Source organism: Cibotium barometz, chromosome 59 (genome assembly GCF_041138505.1).
Source record: "Cibotium barometz isolate CiBa-2024 chromosome 59, ASM4113850v1, whole genome shotgun sequence".
In the NCBI taxonomy this organism is placed as follows: Eukaryota; Viridiplantae; Streptophyta; class Polypodiopsida; order Cyatheales; family Cibotiaceae; genus Cibotium; species Cibotium barometz.
The window spans coordinates 23,165,237-23,192,182 of record NC_141104.1 but is presented as its reverse complement, the minus strand read 5'-3'; the positions used below and the strand labels follow the sequence as shown (position 1 = coordinate 23,192,182).

The window sequence follows — 26,946 nt, the reverse complement described above, 5'->3', positions numbered from 1 at the left end:
GGAAGGTTATGTATTGGCTTTCCATTAGTATACAGGACACCATGATTGGGCATATTCAGGATGCCAAGTCCCCCAAGGAGGCGTGGGACACCTTGGAAAAGCTTTATGAAACAAATACCAAGGCTCGTAAGATATAGTTGAAGAATGAACTTCATACTGTGGAGAAAAAGAGCATGTTTGTGAATGACTATACGTTGAAGATAAAGGGTATTGTGGAATCCCTTGCATCTATTGGTGTGTCAGTAGATGATGATGATAAGGTGGAGGTCTGTCTACGTGGTCTCGGGCCACAATACAAGGCGTTCAAGACGTCCATTCAGACTCGGGAAAACATTCCCAACTTTACAGATTTGGTGTCTATGATGATTATCGAAGAGAAGAACTTGGGTGAAGACCAACAGTCTTCACAAAGTAAAAACAGTTCAGAGCAACAGGCCTTCTACACGAGTTCAGGAAGAGGACGAGGTAGAGGAGGCCGTGGACGCGGTCAAGGAGGTGGCCGAACAGGTAATCAGAATTATGGCCAGCAGCAGCAGCAGCAACAACAGTCCCAAAATCAACAACAACAACAACACGCAGGTGGAAGAGGCAAATTCAGAGGCAGGGGGAGTCAAAGAGGCCGTGGAAATTGGCAAAGGCAATATAATGATGCACGTGAATGCTACTATTGTGGTAAGCTAGGACATGTGCAGTCAGAATGTTATAAGAAGCAGGCTGACATGCAAAATGGGAAAGTTCAGCAAAACAACTATGCATCCTCAAGCAGAAATAATGAGGACAATGAAAGGTTGTTTGTTATGCAGCATGTTGTAAATGCCATGTCTGAAAATGTTGATGCAGCACAAAAAGATAATGTATGGTATGTGGATTCAGGCGCTTCGAACCACATGACGAGTCATGGGGAGTGGTTCAAGGAGATGAAGAACCCGGAAAGACCAAGTTTTGTGGAAACAGGGGATGACACTGCTCATCCAATTGCCCACGTTGGAGATGTGCCATTATCTATGCAGGATGGCAAAGTGAAGTACCTTGCAGATGTACTTCATGTACCGAACATAACAAAGAATCTGGTTTCAGTTGGCCAGATGATTGAGCAGGGGTTGCAGGTTCGGTTTAACCCTGATGGGTGTTATGTTGAAGATTTCAAAGACAAGTGCAGGTTGGTTGCAAAAGGCAACAGAGTGGGCAGAATGTTTACGTTGGATGTAGACATGCCTGAAATGAGTGCTGCGATGTTTGCAAATGGTTCAGGAGTTGTTGCAGACACAGACATATGGCATAAAAGAATTGGACATGTGAATGTGCAGAGATTGAAGTCTATGCAGACAAAAGGAATTGTGACAGGGCTGCCAAAATTTAAAGTGGAAGGTATGCAGAAAATATGTGAAGCATGCCAATTTGGGAAGCAAACAAAGCATGTGTTTCCACGTAACAGATATGTGAGCAGAAATGCACTAGATGTTGTGCATTCAGATGTATGGGGTCCTACGAAGACCGTGTCTATGGGAGGCTGCAGGTACTATGTCACTTTCATTGATGACCACACAAGGAAAGTGTGGGTATATTTCATGAAGGAGAAGAGTGAGGTTTTCACTCACTTTCAGAATTTCAGAGTTTTGGTTGAAAAGCAAACAGGAAAATATGTCAAGTGCCTAAGGTCAGATGGAGGGGGAGAATACTTCTCCAATGAGTTCTCTAAATTTCTGAAGAAGAATGGAATTCGGAGACAGTATACATGCAGATACACTCCGCAGCAAAATGGAGTTGCTGAGCGGAAAAACAGGCACATTGCTGAGATTGCGCGAGCATTAATGGAAGAGAAGAATATGCCGCATTGCTATTGGGCTGAGGCTGTTTCTACAGCAGTATACATCATGAACAGGACTCCAACTGCAGCCATACATGATGTAACTCCAGAGGAGAGGTTTATTGGCAGAAAACCAGATTTGTCTCATCTGAAAGTTTTTGGATGCATTGCATATGTGCATGTGCCAGATGAGCTGAGAACTAAGCTGGATCCGAAAGCTGAAAAATGTGTGTTTATTGGATACTCCCTTGAGCAAAAGGGATACAGGTGTTATAACCCTGCTACACGTGAGTTAAGGGTAAGCAGGGATGTTGTCTTTGATGAGATGAGCAGCTGGTATGTTGCTGAAAAAGAAGCTGTTGGGGCTGATGTGAGTGGAAGTGTGGTTGCACAGAATGCAGGTCAGCAATCACAGTCTTTGAGTGGACCAGGAGAGTCCTCATCTAGTGGGTCTGTTGATAGACCATGGAGTGGCAGGTTGCGTCATAATACCAGTCCTGCAAATGTGATTACTACATCACGTAAAGGAAAAGAGAAAGTGGTTGAGCCCCTTGGTATGCCTGACATTTCTGCAGGGCATTCTCATGTTGATGGAGAGTCTAGTGGCTCGGATATGAGCCTTGATGAGGAGCTTGGGATCCCAGCTATGAGAACACCTGGTGTAAAGAAGGCTATGGAAGCCATGAATGAAAAGCTGCGAAGATCAGGGAGAGTGAAGAACCCTGTGCAGAGATTTACATATGATGGTTATGTGGCACATCACTATGCATATATGGCAAAGGTTGTGCAGGTTGTTGAGCCCACATGCATTGATGAGGCTGTTGGAAATGTGTGTTGGGAGAAAGCCATGGATGAGGAGATGGATGCACTATATGGAAATGAAACTTGGGATTTAGTGCAATTGCCTGAAGGCAAGAAAGCCATTGGATGCAAGTGGGTGTACAAAGTTAAACATAACAGTGATGGGAGCATAAACAGATACAAGGCTAGATTGGTAGCCAAAGGATATGCGTAGACATATGGGATTGATTATGAGGAAACTTTCAGCCCAGTTGCCAAGATGGCAACGGTGAGAGTTGTGATAGCAGTGGCTGCGTCAAAGCAATGGTCTTTACATCAGATGGATGTAAAGAATGCATTCTTGCATGGGGATTTGCAAGAAGAGGTGTATATGTTGCAGCCACCTGGTTATGAGGATGTGGGTCACCCCGAGCATGTTTGCAGGTTGAAGAAAGCCTTGTATGGCTTAAAGCAAGTACCAAGAGCATGGTCTGACAAGATTTCTGAATATCTTGTCACTATTGGCTTTCATGTAGCCAATGCAGATTTCTCATTGTATGTGAGACATGGTGATAGAGGGATTGTGCTTGTTGTCATCTATGTAGATGACTTGATCATTACGGGGGACCATGATGCAGAGATCTTTGATGTAAAGATCTTGCTTAGACAGAAGTTTGAGATGAAGGATCTGGGGGAGCTCAGATATTTCTTGGGCATTGAGGTGATTAGGTCACCACATGGTATTGGATTACTGCAGAGACAGTATGGCTTGGACATGTTGTCCAAGTATGGTATGACAGGCTGTAAGCCTATTTCTGTGCCATTGGATCAGAATGGCAAGTTGAATGCAGACTCAGGAGAGATCTTGGAGGATCCTACTATGTATAGGAGCATAGTAGGAAGTTTGATCTACCTGACGATCACCAGACCAGATTTGAGCTATGCTGTTGGGTTGGTGAGTCAGTTTATGCAGGTTCCACGGAAACCGCATTTAGATGCAGTGAGACGCATATTGAGGTATGTGAGGTCTACTTTGCATTGTGGACTATTCTATGAGACTGGGACAGAGATATGTGTACATGGGTACACAGATGCTGATTGGGCTGGTAGTATCTCAGATAGAAGATCTACCAGTGGATTCATGTTTTCTTTGGGGAGTGCTGCTGTGACTTGGAGCAGCAAGAAGCAACCTACGGTTGCTCTATCGAGTACAGAGGTCGAGTACAGAGGAGCTGCTATGGCAGCATGTGAGGTAGCTTGGTTGAGAAAGCTACTTGCAGATTTGGGTCTATCAGTGGATAGACAAGTTGTCATTTTCTGTGACAACATTAGTAGTATACAGTTGGCCAGGAACCCAGTCTTTCATGCTCGTACGAAGCACATAGAGGTCCACTACCACTTCGTCAGAGAGAAGGTCTTGGCAGGAGACCTTGACCTTGTTTATGTCAGCACAGAGGATCAGGTAGCTGACATCTTCACCAAAGCATTGGGTACAGAGAAGCTCCGCAGATTCAGGGCTTCGCTTGGTGTACATGAGATGGAGTTGAGCTCGAGGGGGAGTGTTGAGATATCGAGCTCTAGTGAGGCAGTGGACACTGATGACCCGCCGGGGGGATAGGCCCCGCACTTACACCACTGGCATGGTTGGTGAGATCTTGGGTGATATGCGGCCAGTGGGATGACAGGCTGTGTGACAGCCACTCTAGAGACTGGCATAGTTATAGCGCCAGCTCATTTAGTCGGGTTCACACTATAGAGAACCCGTGTATGTATTTGGTTGAGTACCTTTCATATTGTGTGGACTCTTATTCTTGTATATGGTGTGTTGAGTGTTGAGTAGAGAAGAAGAAGATTTTCAGCCTCTCACCAAGTGTGTTCTCTATTAGGGTTTTGTGAGTGTGTGTGTGTGCTTGCAAGAGCTCAAGCTCTCTTCCCCCCTGCATCTTTTCAGGATTTTCATAGAAATATGAGCACATGGCCTTAGACAAACATTTGAGGATAGATTTGCGTGACTAATCTCTTGCATGCTTTGAGATCATCTCATGCCGGCCTTTCAGTAGTTAGCTCTAGTAGGCTTCTTGATGCATCTTCGACACCCTCTAATATGGAACCCCATGGTTTGTCTGCTTACTAGTGGTCACTTACTCGAGTCTTGCCTGCACGTGTCATGGGGAGAGCTTCGAGCATGGGCCTCACTAGGTCACTTTTGGAGATTAGCTCACATCTAGACAACTATCCCCAGAGGCCTAGAAGAGGGATCTAGGGCAGCGAGATAGACTTAGCCTTGACATCGACTCCTCTATCCCTCAAGAGTGGCTGGTTTTGATACCAGACCCTCCATGCCCGTAGTGGGCTGGGAGTGTTCATACTAAAAATGACATACCAGGCGCGGATGAGAGCTCCACCTTCTTACTAACCTTCTTCATTGGGCTTCATGGTAGATTGGAGAGAGCGAAGACCCCTTTAGAGGATTTCAAGGGATGCACCTTGCATAAGGTTGGGGTGATTGGTTTTCATGCACATGAGTGGCATATCCATGCTCCTCTGGCCCTAGTGGCCAGAGAGGGACTCTGGTAGTTATGGATTTGGGAGCGCAAGCCTCTCATGAGTCTTCAGTGGTGTTATGGAATTGGGAGGGCAGGTCTCTCACGAGTCTTTAAGGATACTCGAGAGAGAGTGGACATGGAAAAATCCATAGGGCAGTGAGGAGACGCCTGGCACCCTCTTTTTTGTTTACACTACATGACTGGGTCGCATGATTCACATGTTGAAGGTTGTGAGGGCACTCCTGCAACAACAGGACATTGGTGGTCTTAGGGCCTCCCACCGCACTTTCTCTCACATTTTTGGAAGTAGTTGTGGGATAGTTTTGGCCACCTAAAGATCACCATCTTCATGTGGCAGCTCGCACATAGGAGCTTGGCAGTTGGCACTTAGTTGGCCATCTCCAAGATGGCAGTTTGACACTTGCTTGGCCATCCCCAAGTTGGGGGTAGACCAGCATCATGTCCAAGGTGTGGCCATCCCTAGGAGTCTCATCGTCATTGTCTTTGGGATTTCTAAAGGCTCGGTAAATTTGATAGAGGATCCTATGCATTTTTACCATGGATTTGGCCCCCACTCGTATTGTTATATGGGGCACAGTTGCTTGGGCCATTGAGGCCACGGTTGTCATGTCATATGAAAAAGAAGGTGGGGGACTAGCCCTTCAGGTCTCTCACCTTCAGGTTTCTGCTGCAGTGCCAATCCCAACTCCATCTACAGGTCGTTTGTCATGCCTAGTTCTTACCAGAGATAGGAGATTTGCAACATTATAATTGTGTGGTACATATGGAGAGCTTGATGTAGCAAAGCCATCAAAGGCACCCTCACTCCACTAGTGGAGTTTGTAGCATCTAGCTCAATATCATTCATACAGTGCATGGTTTGGGGGAAGCTTTAGGGTGGCTCAGACTGCATGTGGAAGCACTTGGAGGCCTTCCTAAGGATCTGGCAACATGGTTGCTTTCTCAACTGATAGTGGTGGCAAGCCCACTTGGCATGATAGACCACCTGTGTGGTTGTTTTCTCCTCCCCCCATTGTACAATATAGCCTTCTCCTTCTAGAGAGCAACCAACAACCGGTGGAGAAGAGCATCCTCCCCTTTTATGTATCTTGACTCTATTTCCCTTTTGAAGACAAGTTTGTATGTAGTCATTTTGGCAGTTTTCTTGGTAACTAATAGAAGGATCTTTTATCGGAGAAAAAAATTGTGTTATTTGCATTAGGTGGCTAAAATACTTCTGTTAGCTTGGTAGGCTTCCTTTCTGGGTGCCTTGCCTCACACTTATAGTCTCTCTTGTCCCTTCATAAATTAGGGTCGTGGGTGAAAACGAATACTAGTTACCTCCTCGGTTGCTGCTATTTTGATCAATTTCAGAGGCTAATTTGGCTGCGAGGGGCCTAAATTCTAAAGTGAGGAATGAATGCCCCTAAATCCCCTTTTATGAGGGATTTTCCAATCAGATGTATCAGCTCCAATAGTTAGATGCATGTGTCAAATTTGTATAGTAAAGACTCTACAAAGAGGTATCTTGGCTTGCCTTTGGGAAGACCCAATGCTGGTGTTGTTTGTGTGGGTGAATCTTCATGTGTTTTTACTGTTATCTAAGCCTTTGGGTGCAAAAATATTGGTTGATAAAAAAATTCTCTAGATCATAAAGGGGCTTCATAGTTCCATACTACAATGCTGTAAGTTGCCAGATTATTTGGGAGATAGTTGAACATGTATGTAGGTCACAGATTGGACTATGTCTTGTATTCCTTTGTTCTATACAACATGTACGGTGTATTGTCAGGTACATGTAAAAAAGCTTGATCTTGAATGACCAAGATTGTATATAGCGGTGTTAGGAGGACGATCCTTAACTCGTAACAAATACACATTAGTGAGATGGCTTACATAACATAATTAATTAGGGCTTTTTTTTTGCAACATGATACTGCCAATTATTCATTGTGCTTTCAAGCAGCACGTAGAGTGCCAACTACATTGGGCCCAAAAAGCCTGGTTGGAAGGACATCAGGATTCATACGAAACATCAAAAATTATAGTATCAGTAAAGCTTGTCTTACAAAATAAGAGGGTAGTTGCTCACAGTAAAGCAGAACTCCTTTGTTGAAGTGGAATTGTTGTTGGCTACAATTCCACTGGAATTGTTGTTATGGAGTTGCCTACATAGTAGTGAAACCGTCTCTGTGGACAAAGCTAATGAAAAAATCATTTCTCTAAGAACAAGTTCGCTCATCTCTGGAACGATCCCAACTCGAAAAACAAAAAACTTACGTAGGGTTTGCAGAAGCTGGTATAATCTTTTCAAGTAAAGTTGGTTATCTAAATTTGTTGGATGATAATGTTGGATTGGGAAAATGGATGTAATGATATCCATGTATGTTGGTGGTCTAGGGTTACCTTAAGGAAGCACCTTAGGCACAATTGTATCTTTAAACATAACAACTTATAGTATTCTACAAGGGTAGTTTACTTGGTCAGATATATGTAGACATCTTGGCTAAGCAAGGCTCGTACTACACAAATCTTTTCACTCATGGAAATGGGGAGTTGGATGGGCAAGATTGCCTAGTCACATCACTCATCGGGGGCTTGGATTGGATGGGGCTGACAGGTTTTACCAAGTATGCTGCTATGCTGACATAAGTTAGAGTACAGTGTCGGAGTATCTAAACTCTGCAAAAATCTTGTGTAGGTTTTCAACACTTGGAAAATTTCCAAGATGACCTATCTTGTTTTTTCACACTATTTCTCCAACTACTAGTTATCATCGCTAGCTTCCTCCCACACTATGAGAGCACCCATCTAGCATGTTTTGAGCACTCTTTATATATTTCATTACTAATTAATTGACACTAGTTAAATATAATGAATTAAAAGGAACCATGGAATCCTTATTTAGCCACAACATAAAGGAGGAGGGCATATGCTAAAGAAAAATCATGCGTAATAGTATGTTGTGTTATACAAGCTATATAAGAAGGCCTTCTGTAAAATATCAATCAATCATGGGCATGCTTCTTGATGAGATTTGAGGAGCTATGTTCTTCCATGCCTTTATGAAGAATAACAAACACCACATATTTAAGTGAATGGTATGTTGGTCCTCATAATTGAAGGCCCTGGAGCTCCTTCCTTATATGTATCAAGGAAGCCTACATGGCATGATAGAGGTAGAGCTTTGGTCTTCACATGTGTACAATACGTTAGCACCTATAACAAAGCCACCCACACATGAAAGCTTTGGAATGGGCTAGATTAAGAAGGCTACCTCCCCTTAGACATCGGCAAGGAGAGAAATGCTAGTCATCCATGATAAGTGGAGCCAAATGAAAGACAACAAAGACCATTCTCACCAAGGTTGTGGCCCTGCTAGACCACACAAACAGTTCTCATCAGGTAGTTGCATTAGCATCTTCCAAACAATTCTCAACAGGTAGTTGTACTAGCATCTTGACAACCACTTGCCCACCAATCATATATTGAACATCCTAGGCTGAGGAGAAATAACACTAACAGCTCATGTCCTATCGTCAGTGATTGCTTCATAATTAATGCCTTCTCAGATATATGATAACTTAGAAAGTGAGAGTTTGCAATCAAGAAGGAGTGGTCATGGACATCAAAGAATAGCTTTCCGTCTCGCCAGAAATATGTAGTGTCTATCCAAAGGTCTATCCAAAGTGGGACTTAAGATGCGTGTATGTTCGACTCTCACGCTTACATGATTCCTTAGATTGAAATATTTCTTACATGATCTAAGGCTTTGTTTTTCCCGTAAAATTTGGAGAATTTGGTGACATGTTCAGTCGCTCGAACCCTATTTTTTCCTTGCATTTTTATTTGATGGTTGACTTGCACTCGAAGAAATTTTTCTTACATCCAACACCTCATTTTGATCTCTTGTTATATAAAAATATTTTTCTGTTCATGGTGGACAAGCATGGGTTTTTGGGGCCTTAAATTAGTAAGAATGCGGAGGTTCCAATAGAGCAACATAAGTAGAAGCTAAGAATGGAAGCTCCTAGGAGAACAGTATGTATAGTTATGGAAGATCACCACATAGAACTCATTTATTTGTTGAAAGGAAATAGGATGCCTTATTGAGACTTTTCTTCTGTGCCAATACTTTTGTGATTGTACTCGTTCAATGGTAAAGTAGAAGCTAAGAATGGAGGCTCCTAGCGGCGGAATAGTTTGGTATAGTTATGGAAGATCACAGAGTACTCATTCATTTGTTGTTGAGAGGCCTTGATACTTTCTAGATCAATCTTCCCATGGACCAAATCAATCTATGCTGAGTTTAAGAGAGCCAATGAGTGCGGAGCCTTTCTCTACGTTGTCGTGACGTGGGTAGTATCACTGGGAAAGTGCGAGACTTCTGGCTGTGAGAGTAGCTTCTAATTCCAGCAAAGAAACAGAATATATATCTCTTCAAGGGGCATAAGACATCTCCATTTTAGTTGACATGTACATGTGCCAATTCACTTCAAAAACATCCCCAAATTCAACTTGATGATTACACATAAGTTATGTGTCAAAAGCACGATCAGTTCCAAGCATAGATCCCCTGACCCTTTATCTAAGTGCCTCATACATAACACATGTAAGCACAACACAATCTTCAAAAGATTTCCACATACATACATAACTATACTATAGGCTATACCTTCTTTTGATAGTCTCGGATTGAGCTATCCTCTTAGGTGGAGAAGGTATACCCTATAGTGTGGTGTTAACTATTGGTAGCCATATCGGTTGCATTCAGTAGGCATTGACAGTACCTACAAAGTAGGTGGGATTTTTTCATTCTGTGTTAGAGATTAGTTTTATTGATAGGTAGTGATGTATTTGGGATGCTTGAGGATAAGCTTGACTGGACCAACTACCTGTGTTATGGTCCTATATGATGCCCCATGTATTAGTCTTTGGAATGCTGTTATTGGCATTGAGGCATGCCTTATCTAACCAATACAGCATCATAATATAGATACTTTGGATGGTAATACGAGTTCTAATGTAACTGTGGCATCTTCCTTCACACCTCCCACAGTGGAATAAGCTAGGTGGGATAGCAAGGATGCACATGCACATGTATGCATTAGTGGCACTTTCAATGAAAAGGAGCATTTTCTCTCATATTTGCTTATATAAATCTGGAAAGCTTAGGATACGCTTATTGCACTTTACCAGGTGCATAACGAGATATGAGTGGCCTACTTGCCCAAGCAATTAGAGTCCGAGCATAATAATGAGGGAGATTAATGAATGAGTTTCTCACAAGAATTAAAGATCTCAAAGAACAGTTGGCATGTATTGATGAGATGTATCCAGATAGTTCTTTGGTGTATACTACTACTTCTCTCATAACTCTACCGAATTCATACCAGGGTTTTGTATCTACACTTTGTCTTATGATGAAGGGTAACCCCAATGCCCTTACTTTTGATGACTTGGTTACAATTCTCTTGTAAGAAGAGTAATCTCGACAATTCTCTTGTAGAAGAATAATCTCGACAAACTAGTAATCGTGTAATAGATCAAGCATTACTTCAGTGAAAAAGGTGTCCATGCCATGAGTAAATGCATGGTTGTCCAATCCCTCATGAACATAGGTATCCAACTCCTCCTCAAAGTCCTCATACTCATCATGAATATATGCATAACTTGACCATTGCTCCACATAGAAAGGAGAATCAACATGGGAATTGATTCTTGAATTTTTCGCTCAAATGTTGTCGAGGCGGTAGGTAAGGCTGCTGGTTGGTTACCTTTAGGGTTGCTTGAACACACAAGCTCTTGTGTAGGTGCTAAATGCAAAAGAGTGTTTGAGTGACTTGCTTGGGCCTCCATTCTTGTTGAACTTTAGGTGAAGCTATTGGGGTTAAAGTCGATAACGAGGCTATCTTCACTTTGTTCAATTTTTGCAACCATATGATGGGATTACCATCATAGTATCCTTGTTGTTGAAGCACATGCACATGCACCCATCTTTGATGAACATTATAAATTGGTGGATGATGCCTTTGGTGTTGAGGTTTGTTTTTTTAAACAGGCTTAGAAACTTTTTGATGTACTTGGGAATCCAAGCGTTGGTATTTCCTTGGTAGTACCCGTGTGCTTGCAGTAATCTTTTGGGTACCCACACTTGCTGAGATGTTAGAGTTCGCTGAGAAACTCGCATAGGCTTTTGTGGACAATGTTGTGGAGTAATTTTCTTTTTCCCTTGGCCTCTCAGTGCTGCGTTGAGAAAGAGTCTTTGACTGTCGAGGCAGCCAAATTTGATTGGCACCTTCGTATAGTAGCCTTGAGCAACAAGTAGCTGCTTCTACACCCACATTTTGATACCTTTAAGATACCTTGGTTTTTGTTGTCTTGATGAATTTTTTATTTTTGGTTAAAGTGGAAGGTTATGAGCCCTCCTTCACATTAGTTGACACGCTGAGGCTACAGGTTTGAGACTCATGGGTATTTTTGACGATGATGAGGCTTTCGAGCATGCGGTTGTCTCCTTTGGTGAGGTTTGTCGATGAAGAGGCATAAGCTCCGGGGCTTTTCCTTTGAGTTCCTTGTTAGAGATAAATGGTTTTGCAGGGGGGACTTCTTCAGGAATAGATGTTGATTGCGAGGTTTTGGCATCGACCTTCGTTGGTGAGGATGGGGTTGAATGAGTAGATACTTTATTCGAGTCGATTGTTGACGCAGATGGGAGAGCATTGTGTAGAGGGGCTTTCGTGGAAGAGGCTTGTAACTTTTTGTGTTCATCAGTATCATAGAAATCCATTAGGGTTGGATCCTCTTCATTGCAGTATGGTATTGTTAACTTTGTGCCGTTGACCATCATGTGATGACCGTATCAATGGGCAAAGCATAGTGGTGGTTGGGTGGTAATAGTCCATTTACGCCCCAAGATCAAATCTGCTTCCAACACATGCTCAACCACAAAAAACTTGCAAGTAAGGGAGTTATTTCAATATACATTTTATGTTCAAAGTACCCCAAACATGGCATGTTCAAGTCTTCTGTAAAGGGAATTCTTTCAGGATGTGTCGTGAAAGTTGGTTGACCTAATAAATCCCATAACTTAAGGGTGATGCGATTGTGTTCTCGTGCTGGATAAAGCTATTCTTGAGCTCTGGTGATTTTATTAGAAAGTTCCAATCCAACCACAACACACTACCTTGGCATGTACGCAAACTACTTTTCTCGTATTGTAGCTACTATTTCAGTACCATGAACTAATTTTTAAGTATTTCAAACAATCTTATTAGGACCATAATCTTCTAATCATGTATGTATACCATTTGTGAAGAGAACCACTTATATTCATGTGAGGTTCTCCCCTTCTATAATAGGAGGAACACTTAAGATAGTCCACTAAGTCTTAACTTGGAGAAAATTTCCTATTTATCGCGACACCTTGACCATGTAGAGATTCAAGGATACGATTCATAGGTAAGACCTAGTCCTATCCCACAGGGGAAGCATGATCTTCTCAAAGTCAAATCACCCATAGGGTAATTTTCTTGCTGCTCCCAAAAATACACACAAAACTATTGATAATCCGGATCTAAACACAATTCCCACGTATCGATTTCATTGTCCCAGGCCTTCCTTCAACAGCGGCTAATCGAAGGGTAATTACCACACTGATAATCAAGTTATCAGTGCAATTTGAGGGCTAGTTACCACATCACTCGTCATATTAACGAGACAAATCCTTAGAATCGGTGTGAGGGCAAATTGTTGGAAGTTTCAGCTCCTCCAAGGTCTCTTTCTCCCATAAATAATAGCAATTGTATAAATGCATGTAGGAGTGTTCCAGGTGGCTGATTCAGCAATTGAATACAACGAGTCACATATCCAAGTTCCACCAAGGATGACATCATACTCAAGGGGATCTGTGGTAACATGGAATCTAAATTCCACATCTCCATCGATTGTTTGAGTAGCATAGCTAAAGTAACTGGGAACTTCAATGTTTTGTCCACATTGGCTCCTCTTGCAAGACCATTGTCTGTAGGGATCAGTTTAGGCTATCTCCCAATGACACCCAAGTGTCTATTGTCACGATGTTATGACTAGCTCGAGGGCTAATCTACACACATTTGTGCTTAACATCATTGCCCAGTAGGGAAAGCCAACCATATCATGATAGAATCTTCAAGAGGAACCATGGATGTTTCAGTTTGCATTTTAGCTTCAGATCTCATTTTGGTTTCATATTCCCATTCACTTCCATCCTTGTTTTGGCTCTCAACTTTTTCAATAGTACCCAATGTGTACAATGGTACACTGGGTCCTTTGACAATTCTAAATGAGGTCTGTTTGGAAACTTGCGAATCCTCACAGTCCTGTTTTATGGAGCTCTTTATGTCTTGGTATAACTCATGTTTAGCCTTTAAAGGTGCAAGTGCTGATGCTATGCTGGTTTCACCATGAGAGAAGAGAATTCCTCACGTGCTTTATCAACCGCACAATTCATGTAATCTGTCTCTAATGACTATTCTGTAGAGAGTATGTCTTCCTCTTGAAAGGGGAAGCGGTACTCCTTTGGGTTTTGTATTTTGGTTGCTTTTTTAGGATTGGCATTATTAGGTTCAATTACAACCAGTGATCCTATAAGACACTCAACCATGCTAAGCATGCTCTCCTACGCGTGCTTTTTGCATTCTGCATATGTCATATGATCATGATTTTCAATTTGGGGTGGTTGGGTGGGTTCTAGTTTCTTGATCGGTCTATGCGTTGTAGTGAGTGTTGAATTAGAACATGTTTCATCTTCTAACTTTCTTTGGATTGTTATTTTTTCATTATGTTTGCCCATGCAACAAGAACAAACTTTCTTTCGAGATTTTGTATTTTGTGTCGCACATGTGGGTGTTGTGGTTTGTGTGGTAGCCTTTGAGGTGAATGTTTCTGCATCATGCGTAGTTTTTAGCTCTTTTGGGGTTAGGTCCTCCACAGGCTCTTTATCCCTATCCTTTATTTCAGCTTTAGTTTGGATAGTTTGTTGCCCCTTGTTTTTCTTGGGTTTAGAAGGTTTTGTTTTCTTTTTGGTTTGTGCTTTAAGGCATGTTCTTCTACCCATTTCAAAGTATTATCTTTTGCGTTCTTTTTAACTTTTTCTCATGCCTTAGCTTGCAATCGCGTAAGCACATTCAAGGGTACCAGGGACAATTGCCCGTTTTGTACACTTAAGATGTTTAGAGTTGTATTTTGTGAGGTTGTAGTGAAGCAACTCGCCTTGAGAGATCTTGGAACATGTGATCAATGTCACATCGTTCACACATGGGTTACAAGGTGTCAGTGATTGTGGGCATGGAAGTATTCCAAACTATATAATTTGCCACCTTGTGCAGTCCATAACTTTAGAAACACTGAAGTGTTCGATTAATTGCTTCTTCTAGAGGACCCACGCTCTACTTGGAGGGCTTCACGGTGATAGTGAAGTTGAGGTCTTTATTACGAGTGCAAGCTACCACATTGGATGTTGTAACTCAAACAAGGACGTAGGTAAGTTACTAAACCCCATGACACATTAAGTATTAATCTGTCCATTTCTCTCTAGATTAGTTGGAGTTTAGGGGGCTTAACATTGGCGCCATTGTCGGGGAACACAGTGAATTTACCTTTGCGCTTATATTGATTGTGTGAGTAGGGCCTGTTGAGGATCGCCCTATGGTGAAAGACTAGTAGGTTTAGGGATGGAAGGCAAGATTAAGACTAGATTTTTGTGTTGGATAAAAGATCAGAGAGATTTAGGGATTTGTTTGATTGTGATTTACGCGTTTCAATATGATTTGTGAGTTTGCATTGCATGTTTGAGAAGGTAAGCATGATTAAGGTTGCATTAAGAAGCTTTTTTACAAAGCCTACAACTTTTCTCCCTAGCTTCCATATGTTTGTTGTCTTGGTGTAAAGTGAAAACAATGTTGATGTCTACCTGCATTTTCTTATCCAAGGGCAAGGACTATGCAGGTGTTTATTGGTGGATAATGTAAAGTCTCATGAGAATAGCCCCAGCAGAGTTAAGGGAGATTGAGCTAATAGCCCTTGGGGTTGCTGACCAGGTTTTTTCCTACAAATTTATTCAATCACCTATTTTTCTTATTGTCACAATAGCAAGCATTGTGGTGATTCAAACTTTTAGTCATGTGATAGAATCTATTGAGCCTTTCTACGTGGCTATTTGGTTGCTACACATAGAGGGTTTTATTATGATATACATAATATATCATCTATAGTATCATCACAACAAAGGAAAAAGAGGCCTCGTATACACATATTCTAGTGTATACACATTATGTTTTCCAATATATATACTAAAAAGAGTTTGTATACTCATTTTCTAGTATATATATTAGGAAATTCTTGAAAAAAGAGAGGCATGGTGCAATTTACAACGGATATGCGTCTTCCTTGATAAACTAATCACACTATGGGAGGAGCAACACATCCACAATTTGTATGAAAACTCCATTATTTGCTTCATCAACTTAATTTGAGAAGTTGTATTAAAATAGCTATAATCACTTGTGCACAAGGGGGTAGTTGATCATATGGGTATGGGTAAATCATGGTGAAGTGAATCTTAAGTTTCGTAGGATGGAATTCTTTCTTATAGTCTTAGTTCGATTGAAATACAATATTTATCATACATCCCTCATACATCGATTCAATAGAACTTGTTTTTTTTTCTCAAGTTTTGATGTGTAACAAGAAATCACAACTTATGGAAATTTTTGAAAACAAGTGCATTCAAATTTAGAAACCAAACTGCATTAATGAAATTTTATTTTTGATCTCTATCAACACTTCACATTTTATATATATAAAAACTTCATCCAAATTTCGATTGCATCCTCTTTGTGAAACATCTATATATTTATAAAATATTACTCTTAAAATAATGGTAGTAGAAAATTTTTAGTGTTTTCCAAGGAAGATACCCTTTCAACTCAATTGAGATTTCCTTATTTTAACCAATAATAATAATAATTAGCTCACATTGTATGTAATAAAGAATAAGTTCTATCATATTTTAAGAAGATTAATTACATAAAATCTTGCCAAACTCACAAAAAGAGGAATGCGTTCCTCATCAATCCACAAGAATGAAGGTCTTAATAGTAACACTCTAGGCTGTCACATCGACTATATTATGGTAGCAAAAAGTCTACTTCACAATTTTTTTGATTCCTTAGACTAAAATATCATGGGGAGAGCTTCGAGCATGGGCCTCACTAGGTCACTTTTGGAGATTAGCTCACATCTAGACAGCTACCCCAGCAGAGGCCTAGAAGAGGGATCCAGGGCAGCGAGATAGACTTAGCCTTGACATCGACTCCTCCATCCCTCGAGAGTGGCTGGTTCCGATACCAGACCCTCCATCCTCGTAGTAGTGGGCTGGGAGTAATCATACTAAAAATGACATACCGTTGCCAATTCATGGGCGCGGATGAGAGCTCCGCCTTCTTACTAACCTTCTTCATTGGGCTTCATGGTAGATTGGAGAGAGCGAAGACCCCTTTAGAGGATTTCAAGGGATGCACCTTGCATAAGGTTAGGGTGATTGGTTTTCATGCACATGAATGGCACATCCATGCTCCTCTGGCCCTAGTGGCCAGAGAGGGACTCTGGTAGTTATGGATTTGGGAGCGCAAGCCTCTCACAAGTCTTCAGTGGTGTTATGGAATTGGGAGGGCGGCAGGTCTCTCACGAGTCTTTAAGGAGACTCGAGAGAGAGTGGACATGGAAAATCCATAGGGCAGCAAGGAGACGCCTGGCACCCTCTTTTTTGCTTACACTACATGACTGGGCCGCATGATTAACATGTCAAAGGTTGAGGGCACTCCTGCAAAAATAGGACATTGATGGTCTTAGGGCCTCCCACCGCACTTTCTCTCACATTTTTGGAAGTAGTTGTGGGATAGTTTCGGCCACCGAAAGATCACCCTCTTCATGTGGCAGCTGGCACATAGCATCTTGGTACTTGGCACTTAGTTGGTCATCTCCAAGATGGCAGTTTGACACTTGCTTGGCCATCCCCAAGATGGCAATTGGGGGTAGACCAGCATCATGTCCGAGATGTGGCCATCCCTACTAGGAGTCTCATTGTCATTGTCTTTGGGATTTCTAAAGGCTCGGTAAATTTGACAGAGGATCCTATGCATTTTTACTATGGATTTGGCCCCCACTCGTATTGTTATATGGGGCACAGTTGCTTGGGCCGCTGAGGCCACGGTTGTCATGTCATATGAGAAAGAAGGTGGGGGACTAGCCCTTCTCAGGTCTCTCACCTTCACATTTCTACAGTGCCAATCCCAACTCCATCTACAGGTCATTTGTCATGCCTAGTTCTTACCAGAGAGAAAGGAGATTTGCAACAGTATAACTGGTGGTACATATGGAGAGCTTGATGCAGCAAAGCCATCGAAGACACCCTCACTCCACTAGTGGAGTTCGTATAGCATCTAGCTCAATATCATTCATACCCTGCATGGTTTGGGGGCAGCTTTAGTGTGGCTCACACTGCATGTGGAAGCACTTGGAGGCCTTCCTAAGGATCTGGCAACATGGTTGCTTTCTCACTGTGATAGTGGTGGCAAGCCCACTTGGCATGATAGACCACCTGTGTGGTTGTTTTCTCCTCCCCCCATTGTACAAGATAGCCTTCTCCTTCTAGACCAGCCAACAACCGGTGGAGAAGAGCATCCTCCCCTTTTATGCATCTTGACTCTCATTTCCCATTTGAAGACAAGTTTGTATGTAGCCATTTTGGTAGTTTTCTCGGTAACTAATAGAAGTATCGTTTACCCGGGAAAAAAATTGTGTTATTTGCATTAGGTGGCTAAAATACTTCTGTTAGCTTGGTAGGATTCCTTTCAGGGTGCCTTGCCTCACACTTATAGTCTCTCTTGTCCCTTCATAAATTAGGGTCCTGAAAATGAATACGAGTTACCTCCTTGGTTTTGCTGCTATTTTGATCAATTTCAGAGGCTAATTTGGCTGCGAGGGGCCTAAATTCTAAAGTGAGGAATGAATGCCCCTAAATCCCCTTTTATGAGGGATTTTCCAATCACATGTATCGGCTCCAACAATTAGATGCATGTGTCAAGATAGGGTTACTTTAGCACACTCCATGCTGTGCTATTGCCTTTTTACTTTTCATTGTCAAATTTGTATAGTAAAGACTCTGCAAAGAGGTATCTTGGCTTGCCTTTGGGAAGACCCAATGCTGGTCTTGTTTATGTGGGTGAATCTTCATGTGTTTTTAATGTTATCTAAGCCTTTGGGTGCAAAAATATTGGTTGATAAAAAAATTCTCTAGATCATAAAGGGGCTTCATAGTTCCATACTACAATGCTGTAAGTTGCCAGATTTTGGGAGATAGTTGAACAACATGTATGTAGGTCACAGATTGGACTATGTCTTGTATTCCTTTGTTCTATACAACATGTACAGTGTATTGTCAGGTACATGTAAAAAAGCTTGATCTTGAATGACCAAGACTGTATATAGCGGTGTTAGGAGGACGATCCTTTACTCGTAACAAATACACATTAGTGAGATGGCTTACAGAACATAATTAATTAGGGCTTTTTATTGCAACATGATACTGCTAATTATTCACTGTGCTTTCAAGCAGCACGTAGAGTGCCAACTACATTGGGCCCAGAAAGCCTGGTTGTTGGAAGGTCATCACAGGATTCATACGAAACATAAAAAGTTACAGTATCAGTAAAGCTTGTCTTACAAAATAAGAGGGTAGTTGCTCACAGTAAAGCAGAACTTCTTTGTTGAAGTGGAATTGTTGTTGGCTACAATTCCACTAGAACTGTTGTTATGGAGTTGCCTACATAGTAGTGAAACCGTCTCTGTGGACAAAGCTAATGAAAAAAGCATTTCTCTAAGAACAAGTTTGCTCATCTTTGACGACCCCAACTCGAAAAACAACAAACTTACGTAGGGTTCGCAGAAGCTGGTATACTAATTTTTTCAAGTAAAGTTGGTTATCTGAATTTGTTGGATGATAATGTTGGATTGGGAAAATGGATGTAATGATATCCATGTATGTTGGTGGTCTAAGGTTACCTTAAGGAAGCACCTTAGGCACAATTGTATCTTTAAACATAAGGGGCTGACAGGTTTTACCAAGTATGCTGCTATGCTGACATAAGTTAGAGTACAGTGTCTGAGTATCTAAACTTTGCAAAAATTTTGTGTAGGTTTTCAACACTTGGAAAATTTCCAAGATGACGTATCTTGTTTTTTCACACTATTTCTCCAACTACTAGTAATCATCGCTAGCTTCCTCCCACACTATGAGAGCACCCATCCAGCATGTTTTGAGCACTCTTTATATATTTCATTACTAATTAATTGACACTAGTTAAATATAATGAATTAAAAGGAACCATGGAATCCTTATTTAGCCACAACATAAAGGAGGAGGGCATATGCTAAAGAAAAATCATGCGTAATAGTATGTTGTGTTATACAAGCTATATGAGAAGGCCTTTTGTAAAATATCAATCAATCATGGGCATGCTTCTTGATGAGATTTGAGGAGCTATGTTCTTCCATGCCTTTATGAAGAATAACAAACACCACATATTTAAGTGAATGGTATGTTGGTCCTCATAATTGAAGGCCCTGGAGCTCCTTCCTTATATGTATCAAGGAAGCCTACATGGCATGATAGAGGTAGAGCTTTGGTCTTCACATGGGTACAATACGTTAGCACCTATAACAAAGCCACCCACACATGAAAGCTTTGGAATGGGCTAGATTAAGAAGGCTACCTCCCCTTAGACATCGGCAAGGAGAGAAATGCTAGTCATCCATGATAAGTGGAGCCAAATGAAATACAACAGAGACCATTCTCACCAAGGTTGTGGCCCTGCTAGACCACACAAACAGTTCTCATCAGGTAGTTGCATTAGCATCTTCCAAACAATTCTCAACAGGTAGTTGTACTAGCATCTTGACAACCACTTGCCCACCAATCATATATTGAACATCCTAGGCTGAGGAGAAATAACACTAACAGCTCACGTCCTATCCTCAGTGATTGCTTCATAATTAATGCCTTCTCAGATATATGACAACTTAGAAAGTGAGAGTTTGCAATCAAGAAGGAGTGGTCATGGACATCAAAGAATAGCTTTCCGTCTCGCCAAAAGTATGTAGTGTCTATCCAAGGGGGGGACTTAAGATGCGTGTATGTTCGGCTCTCACACTTACATGATTCCTTAGGTTAAAATATTTCTTACATGATCTAAGGCTTTTTTTTTTCTCCGTAAAATTTGGTGACATGTTCAGTCGCCCGAACCCTATTTTTTCCTTGCATTTTTATTTGATGGTTGACTTGCACTCGAAGAAATTTTTCTTACATCCAACACCTCATTTTGATCTCTTGTTATATAAAAATATTTTTCTGTTCATGGTGGACAAGCATGGTTTTTGGGGCCTTAAATTAGTAAGAATGCGGAGGTTCCAATAGAACAGCATAAGTAGAAGCTAAGAATGGAAGCTCCTAGGAGAACAGTATGTATAGTTATGGAAGATCACCACATAGAACTCATTTATTTGTTGAAAGGAAATAGGATGCCTTATTGAGACTTTTCTTCTGTGCCAATACTTTTGTGATTGTACTCGTTCAATGGTAAAGTAGAAGCTAAGAATGGAGGCTCCTAGCGGCGGAATAGTTTGGTATAGTTATGGAAGATCACAGAGTACTCAATTCATTTGTTGTTGAGAGGCCTTGATACTTTCTTTTTTTGGTTGGGAAGGTGGATTTGTGCGACTTGATTGTGGCATCAAGTCACTAACAACTTTGCAGGGTGTTCACTCTATTCACAAGAGCGACTCACTTGTTGTTGCGAGGCTCATCGTGGTGGGGCTTGTGTGCCACTACCTTCCAAAGTGGCCAACATTGGTGAAATTTCGTGGGAGCTTAGGACTACCAAAACGTTTTGTGACTTTTTAAAAGGGACATTGTGAGAGCGTACCTTTTTCGTAAGCCAAAGGAAGCATCGTGGCGATTTCCAATAAATGTCCTTCCATGGGGTTGCTGGGTTGCTACCACGACCTTGCAGAGAGAGCGCGACCCACAAGAAAGTCTGGCGTACCACATCGGCAGTAGCACAGCCAGTCGGGGCCTATATATATATATATGAGCACCTCAGATATTGGCCCATTTGCAGTATTCGACACAGCATTCGTTTCCATTTGTATTCCATAACCCCCCCCCCCCCCCCTCTCTCTCTCTCTCTCTCTCTCTCTCTCTCTCTCTCTGTGTCGAGAAGCTTAAGAAGAAGTACGCATCCGCCGATGCCTGATATCTTGAAACAGTTATTCTCTTTCATGAAAGGTGGGGTTTCTTCTGCGGCGTCTGTCTTACTTTGATCATGAGAGCGATGGTGTTATTGCTGGTGTGTGTGTGTGTGTGTGCGCGCGCGCGCGCGCTGACAAGCAATTATTTCTAGGCATTTAAGCTCTGTGGTTATCATGACAGGCAACAGCAGCAGCAGCAAAGATGCAGGAGCCAAGAAGGACCATCCTTTTGTGAAATCTAAGACAACAGGGATCACATCTGCAAAGGCGACACTGTTGGCCAACAACACCGACAAGACAATTTATCTGAGGGACAAAATGGGGGTTGCCTATGGTGGAACACGGTACACGATCCAACCTAAGAGTGATCTCAAGGTGACTCCGCTGCAACACACCTTCTTCAAGATGTTGGCATATGCAGTGGAGGAGAAGGAAGGGGAAGGTGGAGATGGAGATGGGGAGCCAAGCAATAATAATGCCCCCCAGCAGCAAAGCTGCAAGACCAGCGGCGGCCACCAAGAGAGCAAGAAAACAAGCATCGACACTCAACTCGTTATAGATAGTGATCAGCTGGTTGACAACAAAGAAATTGCTATTTCTTGTGATGGATCCAAATATTACCTAGAACTAACGCCTCGCTAAGGGGCTCAAGTTGGTGGGGGGAGACAGCGCACTCTTGCCCTCCTACACCGGGAGGGCATGGCATCACTCTCTCTCTATTAACCCCCCCTATACGTACACCATAGCTTAGCAGCACTACCTACCCTCTCCACATGATGGTGCACACGCATATGTATATCACTTTGGTGTACATATCCTATATTTTACCATAGCTTAGCATTACCTACCCTTTCCACACATGATGGTGCACATGCACATGTATGTCACTTTGGTGTATATATCTTATATTTTACCATTAGTATCTTTCGGTAACGTTGAGCTTCATGTATAATATCTTTTTGTGGACTCACCCTTGCGCTGTAGAGGTGGCCTCCCCCTTGTCATATGCTGACAAGCTTTTTGTCCTGGGTGCTACCAACGAGAGCAAAGGTGGCCAATGAGCTTGAGAACTACAAACCTAAGCCCGTTGTCAATGCGAGGAGCTCCTCTATGCTTATTACGAAGTTCTTCTGCTCCTAGATCGATCTTCCCATGGACCAAATCAATCTGTGCTGAGTTTAAGAGAGAGAGCCAATGAGTGCGGCGTGTCATGGGAAGAGTTCCTACACTGATGATTGATGAATTCAAGAGAGGTTGTTCTTGGTGGCTACCTTTCAAGGCAGGGTGTTTCTTGGGAAATTCCTTTCTCTATGGTGCAAAACGACAGGGTGTCCTTGGCCTTTTTGCACCGTAGAGCCGGCCTCCCCCTTGTCATATGTTGAGACAAGCTTGTCTTGGGCGCTACTAATGAGAAGACCATGCATGAACTTCACTAAACTGTGGCCATAATGAGCTCGAGAACTACAAACGGAAGCCTTCCGTTTGATGTGAGCTCCTCTATGCTCAAGAAGGTTTTTCGCTCCAGGATCAATCTTCCCATGGATTGGATTTGCGTTAGAGTTTAAGAGAGCCACTCACTGCGAATTCTTTCTCTACTTTAGGGGAAGAGATTGTACTAACATGATGAATTTAAGAGGTGGCTCTCGGCTTGTTGTCATGGGTGGTACCAATGAGCAAACTATGCATGAACTTCACTAAACTATGGTCAACAAGCTCGAGAACTACAAACCTAAGCCTTCCATTGATGCGAGCTCCTCTATGCTCAAGAAGGTTTTCCGCTTGATCTTCCCATGGACCGGATTTGCAATGAGTTTAAGAGAGCCAATGAGTGGCGGCGTTTTTCTCTACATCATGTTAAGAGTTTGTATTGATGTCGAATTTAAGATGTGGCTCTCGGCTATCTTTCAAGGCAATGTGTTTCTCCAAAAATTTCACTTTTTTGGGAACATGCTCCTATCAAGTTTTGATTGCCTTTGTCACCCAATGTGACCTTTTCTGGTGGCAAGAACTCCTTCTACATTGGTGGCTTGGTGCATGCCGTGCTTTAGTTCCCTTCCTTTGAAGAAAAACAAATTTTACAAAGCCAATGTCTAGTTTGGGTCCATTTCGCCAACCTCCCCTACTAACTTTGGGTAGAAGTTTACATTAGCGCCGATGTACTAGGCAAAGTTCTCTATATTCTCTCGACTGAACATAATAAAGATTGTGGTGCAAGAGGGACATGCATCCTATGGGACATGTGAAATGACACACTTGATGACGTGGAGCTTGTCACTCTTGAAGGCGTCTAGTTCTACATGGCAGTTAAGTTCAATGTCTTTCCCAACAATTCCTTCCGCTCTACAAGTGCAAGGACTGTAGCTAATTATATGGTAGTGATGTGTGGATGTAAGCTAATAATGGGCTAGGATACTTTTTTTCCTCTTTAGGAGGTTTTTTCCTTGAGCATATGTATGCACTCTTATGAGTGTGTAGAAGTGACCTTATCATGCCTCTTTAGGAGGTTTTTTCCCTGAGCATATGTACATACTCTTATGAGTGTATAAGTGACCTTATCATGCCACTTCACTTGTGCTTCACTCATTCTCATTAATCTACTTCTTTGAGTGCTATGCTTCCATCTATCTTATCTTGCTTGCTGAATCTATGTGTGTGTTGCTACTTTCATCTCCACTCCAATAGTAATTGGTATCAGAGTAGGTTCTCTTGACTCTTATCCCCTCGTCATATTCTCCTTGAAATGCCCTTTTGATTATGTTAGATTTAGCTACCCTCTTAGGTGGAGAAGATATACCCTATACTGTGGAGAAGGTATACCCTCTAAGGTGGAGAAGGTATATCCTAAGAAGAAAGGAGTATGCAACTACTATCAGAATCCACACCATTATATCAATGAATGTAGAAAAAGGTTGGAGAAGGAGAAGGGGGCATTATAAGCCTAAGAAGAAAGGAATATGCAACTACTATCGGAAGACATGCCACTATATCAAAATGAATGTAGAAAAAGGTTGGAGAAGGAGAAGAAAAAAGAGTCAGGCATGGCTGTGGTTGATGTATCAGCACCAAGTTCTGAAAAGAAAGAGTCGATGAACTAGGATGATTCGGCATTCATTATGCACTAGAGTGATGTGATCCTATTTTCCATGATGTAAAGCATGTTAATGAATAGATCAGCATGTCCAATACTTTGAAAGTGGTGCTAGTAATTACATTACTTCTCAGTGTGATTTATTTTCCTCACTTGAGTCTACTCCTCAAGGAGGAACAATCACATGTGCAAAAAATTCCTCGTATCCAATGAAAGAAGTTGGTAGGGTTGTTTTGATTATTGCAAATGGTAGGACAATTTCTCTCTTAGAAGTCTAAGTAAGCCCTAACCTTGGCTTAGTATATGCTCCTAGCCCTAGGTTAATCAAATCCTAGGCCAGTCGGGATATACAATGCAAGGGTGGTACCGGTGACTTCCTTGACTCATCTTCATGAGAATTTACTTAAGAATAATGGTAAACTTGATCTTGCAACTTTATGTTCATGGATTCATCAATTTGAAGCTTACTTTGTTGCTAGAAAATCGAGTGTGGAGAAAGTTGTTGTAACTAGTTGCTACATATAGGGTGAAGCTATATCTTGGTGGACTCATTGGGGGTCGCTATCTATGAATGGGACTAATTTTTCACCAATCTCAAGAAGTGGTTTCTACCGCCTCATTACCTTGAGTAGCTCGATCTCGATGATGAGTTTAGGGGATTGCACAAGAACGTGCAACCAGTTCTCTAATTTGCCAACAAAGTCACTCACCTGGATTTATAGTTACAAAATTAAGAGGAGGACAAGAGAGGGCAATTTCTTTATGGTTTAGACATGCAAATCCAATGGGATGTGCATATGTTTGAACCACCGACCTTTAAACAGGCACTAACACTCACACAAAGTGCCGAGATGAAGTACAACAGTGGACCAACACTTCCCAGCCCACATCGCCCAAGGCAGCTTCTGCTAGCAATGGGGTGGTACGGCGGCAAGGACCAAAACCAAGCGGGGTGTTTCCCATGACAGATAACAAGGGCCTCTAGTGGCATAATACTTCTAGGGCCTACCCTAAGAAACCCCTTGCTCCGACCACACCACCAGCCCTCAACTACTTCAATTGTGAGCCAGGCTCCCACACAAACCACCCATGATGCTACAGGTTCTTCAAGTTCCATGATTGGCACCAGCTGCTTGTGTCGGAGCTCGAACATGAGCAGAAGGGTACCCATGATTTGGATTATGAGCACAATGAGTTTCTCAAACCCTTTTTCTACATAGGTGGCCAGAGAGTTGTCTTGCTCGATAAGATGTGATCACATAACAGGCTGCTCGACGGGCCCATTTTCCACTAACTTTGGTAGACAAATAGGTTGAAGGATTTAGCACAAGAATGACCACAAGTATCAAGTTTGAGGTTCATAGTGCTAGGTTAGTCATTCAGGGCACATAATTTGTGCAAGATTTCATGGTTGCCCCTCTTATAGAAGTAGACATAATCTTAGGGATTCGATGGTTTCAAAAATTTCACCCCAACATTGATTGTGAATGGCACACTTTTTGGATTTTTCAAAACTTATCCAAGGCCCGAATCATTATCATGTGTGAACCAAGTATTTCTAACTTTCCCACATGTAGGCTAAACTAGAATTAAGGAAAGGCACATAGGGCACGTTGATCTATGTTCAAACCGCCTGAATTGTTACCAGTGCTTCAGAGAAGTACTAGGCCCTGCATGATCGTTGCCATAAGATTTTCCTTTGGGACAATCTCGCTATTCCCCCCGTCTAGACCGGATTCATCTCCTTCTAGGCTCCCCCGAGAAAGTTCTTGATGCCTTAGATTGATTATATCCTAGAGAGGTTGAATGGAGCCAAAGTGTTTTTGAAGCTTGACCTAAAAAGTGGATACCATCATGTCAAAGGGGATATCCCCGAGACAACCTTCCGCACTGAGCGGGCCCACTACAAGCTGTGGTCATAACCTTCGGCCTAACGAATGCCATTACAACATTTAACCACATTCATTTTCTTGGATGACATACTAGCTATAGTCAAGCAACATGACATCGACATTGAAAAGGTAATGAAGTTGCTAGAAAGCAACGAGCTTTATGTTAATGAAAAGAAATTAAAGTTTTAGTTTTTTGAGGTTCATTACCTTGGATATACAAGCCTCAACCTCTTAACAACTCTCACAAATTTGCTCAAGGGTGTCAAGACCCATAGGCAGTGCATCTAGATGACTTTGCATGGATTGCAGGCTTTTAAAGACCTCAAGGTTTCTTTATCAAAGGCCCCTTGTTTAGTGCTTGCATCATGGGATGATCCATTCTCAGTAATCGTCGATGTGGTAACATCACCATTCGAGTTGTGTTATAACAAAATGGTCATCCAGTTTGTTGGCATGTCTCGTAAGCTTATTCTTGCTTATGTTGTA

At 42.0% G+C, this 26,946-nt stretch overlaps 1 protein-coding gene across 1 annotated transcript; it reads left to right on the top strand.

Moving 5' to 3' along the window:
- The first annotated feature begins 21,343 nt into the window (after positions 1-21,343).
- LOC147605617 (uncharacterized) lies at positions 21,344-22,413 on the top strand. The gene is made up of 2 exons (XM_086793370.1): positions 21,344-21,517; positions 21,662-22,413. Exons 1-2 carry the CDS (start codon positions 21,478-21,480, stop codon positions 22,120-22,122), a joined length of 501 nt encoding a protein of 166 aa, XP_086649496.1. The 5' UTR covers positions 21,344-21,477; the 3' UTR covers positions 22,123-22,413.
- The last annotated feature ends 4,533 nt before the right edge of the window (positions 22,414-26,946 follow it).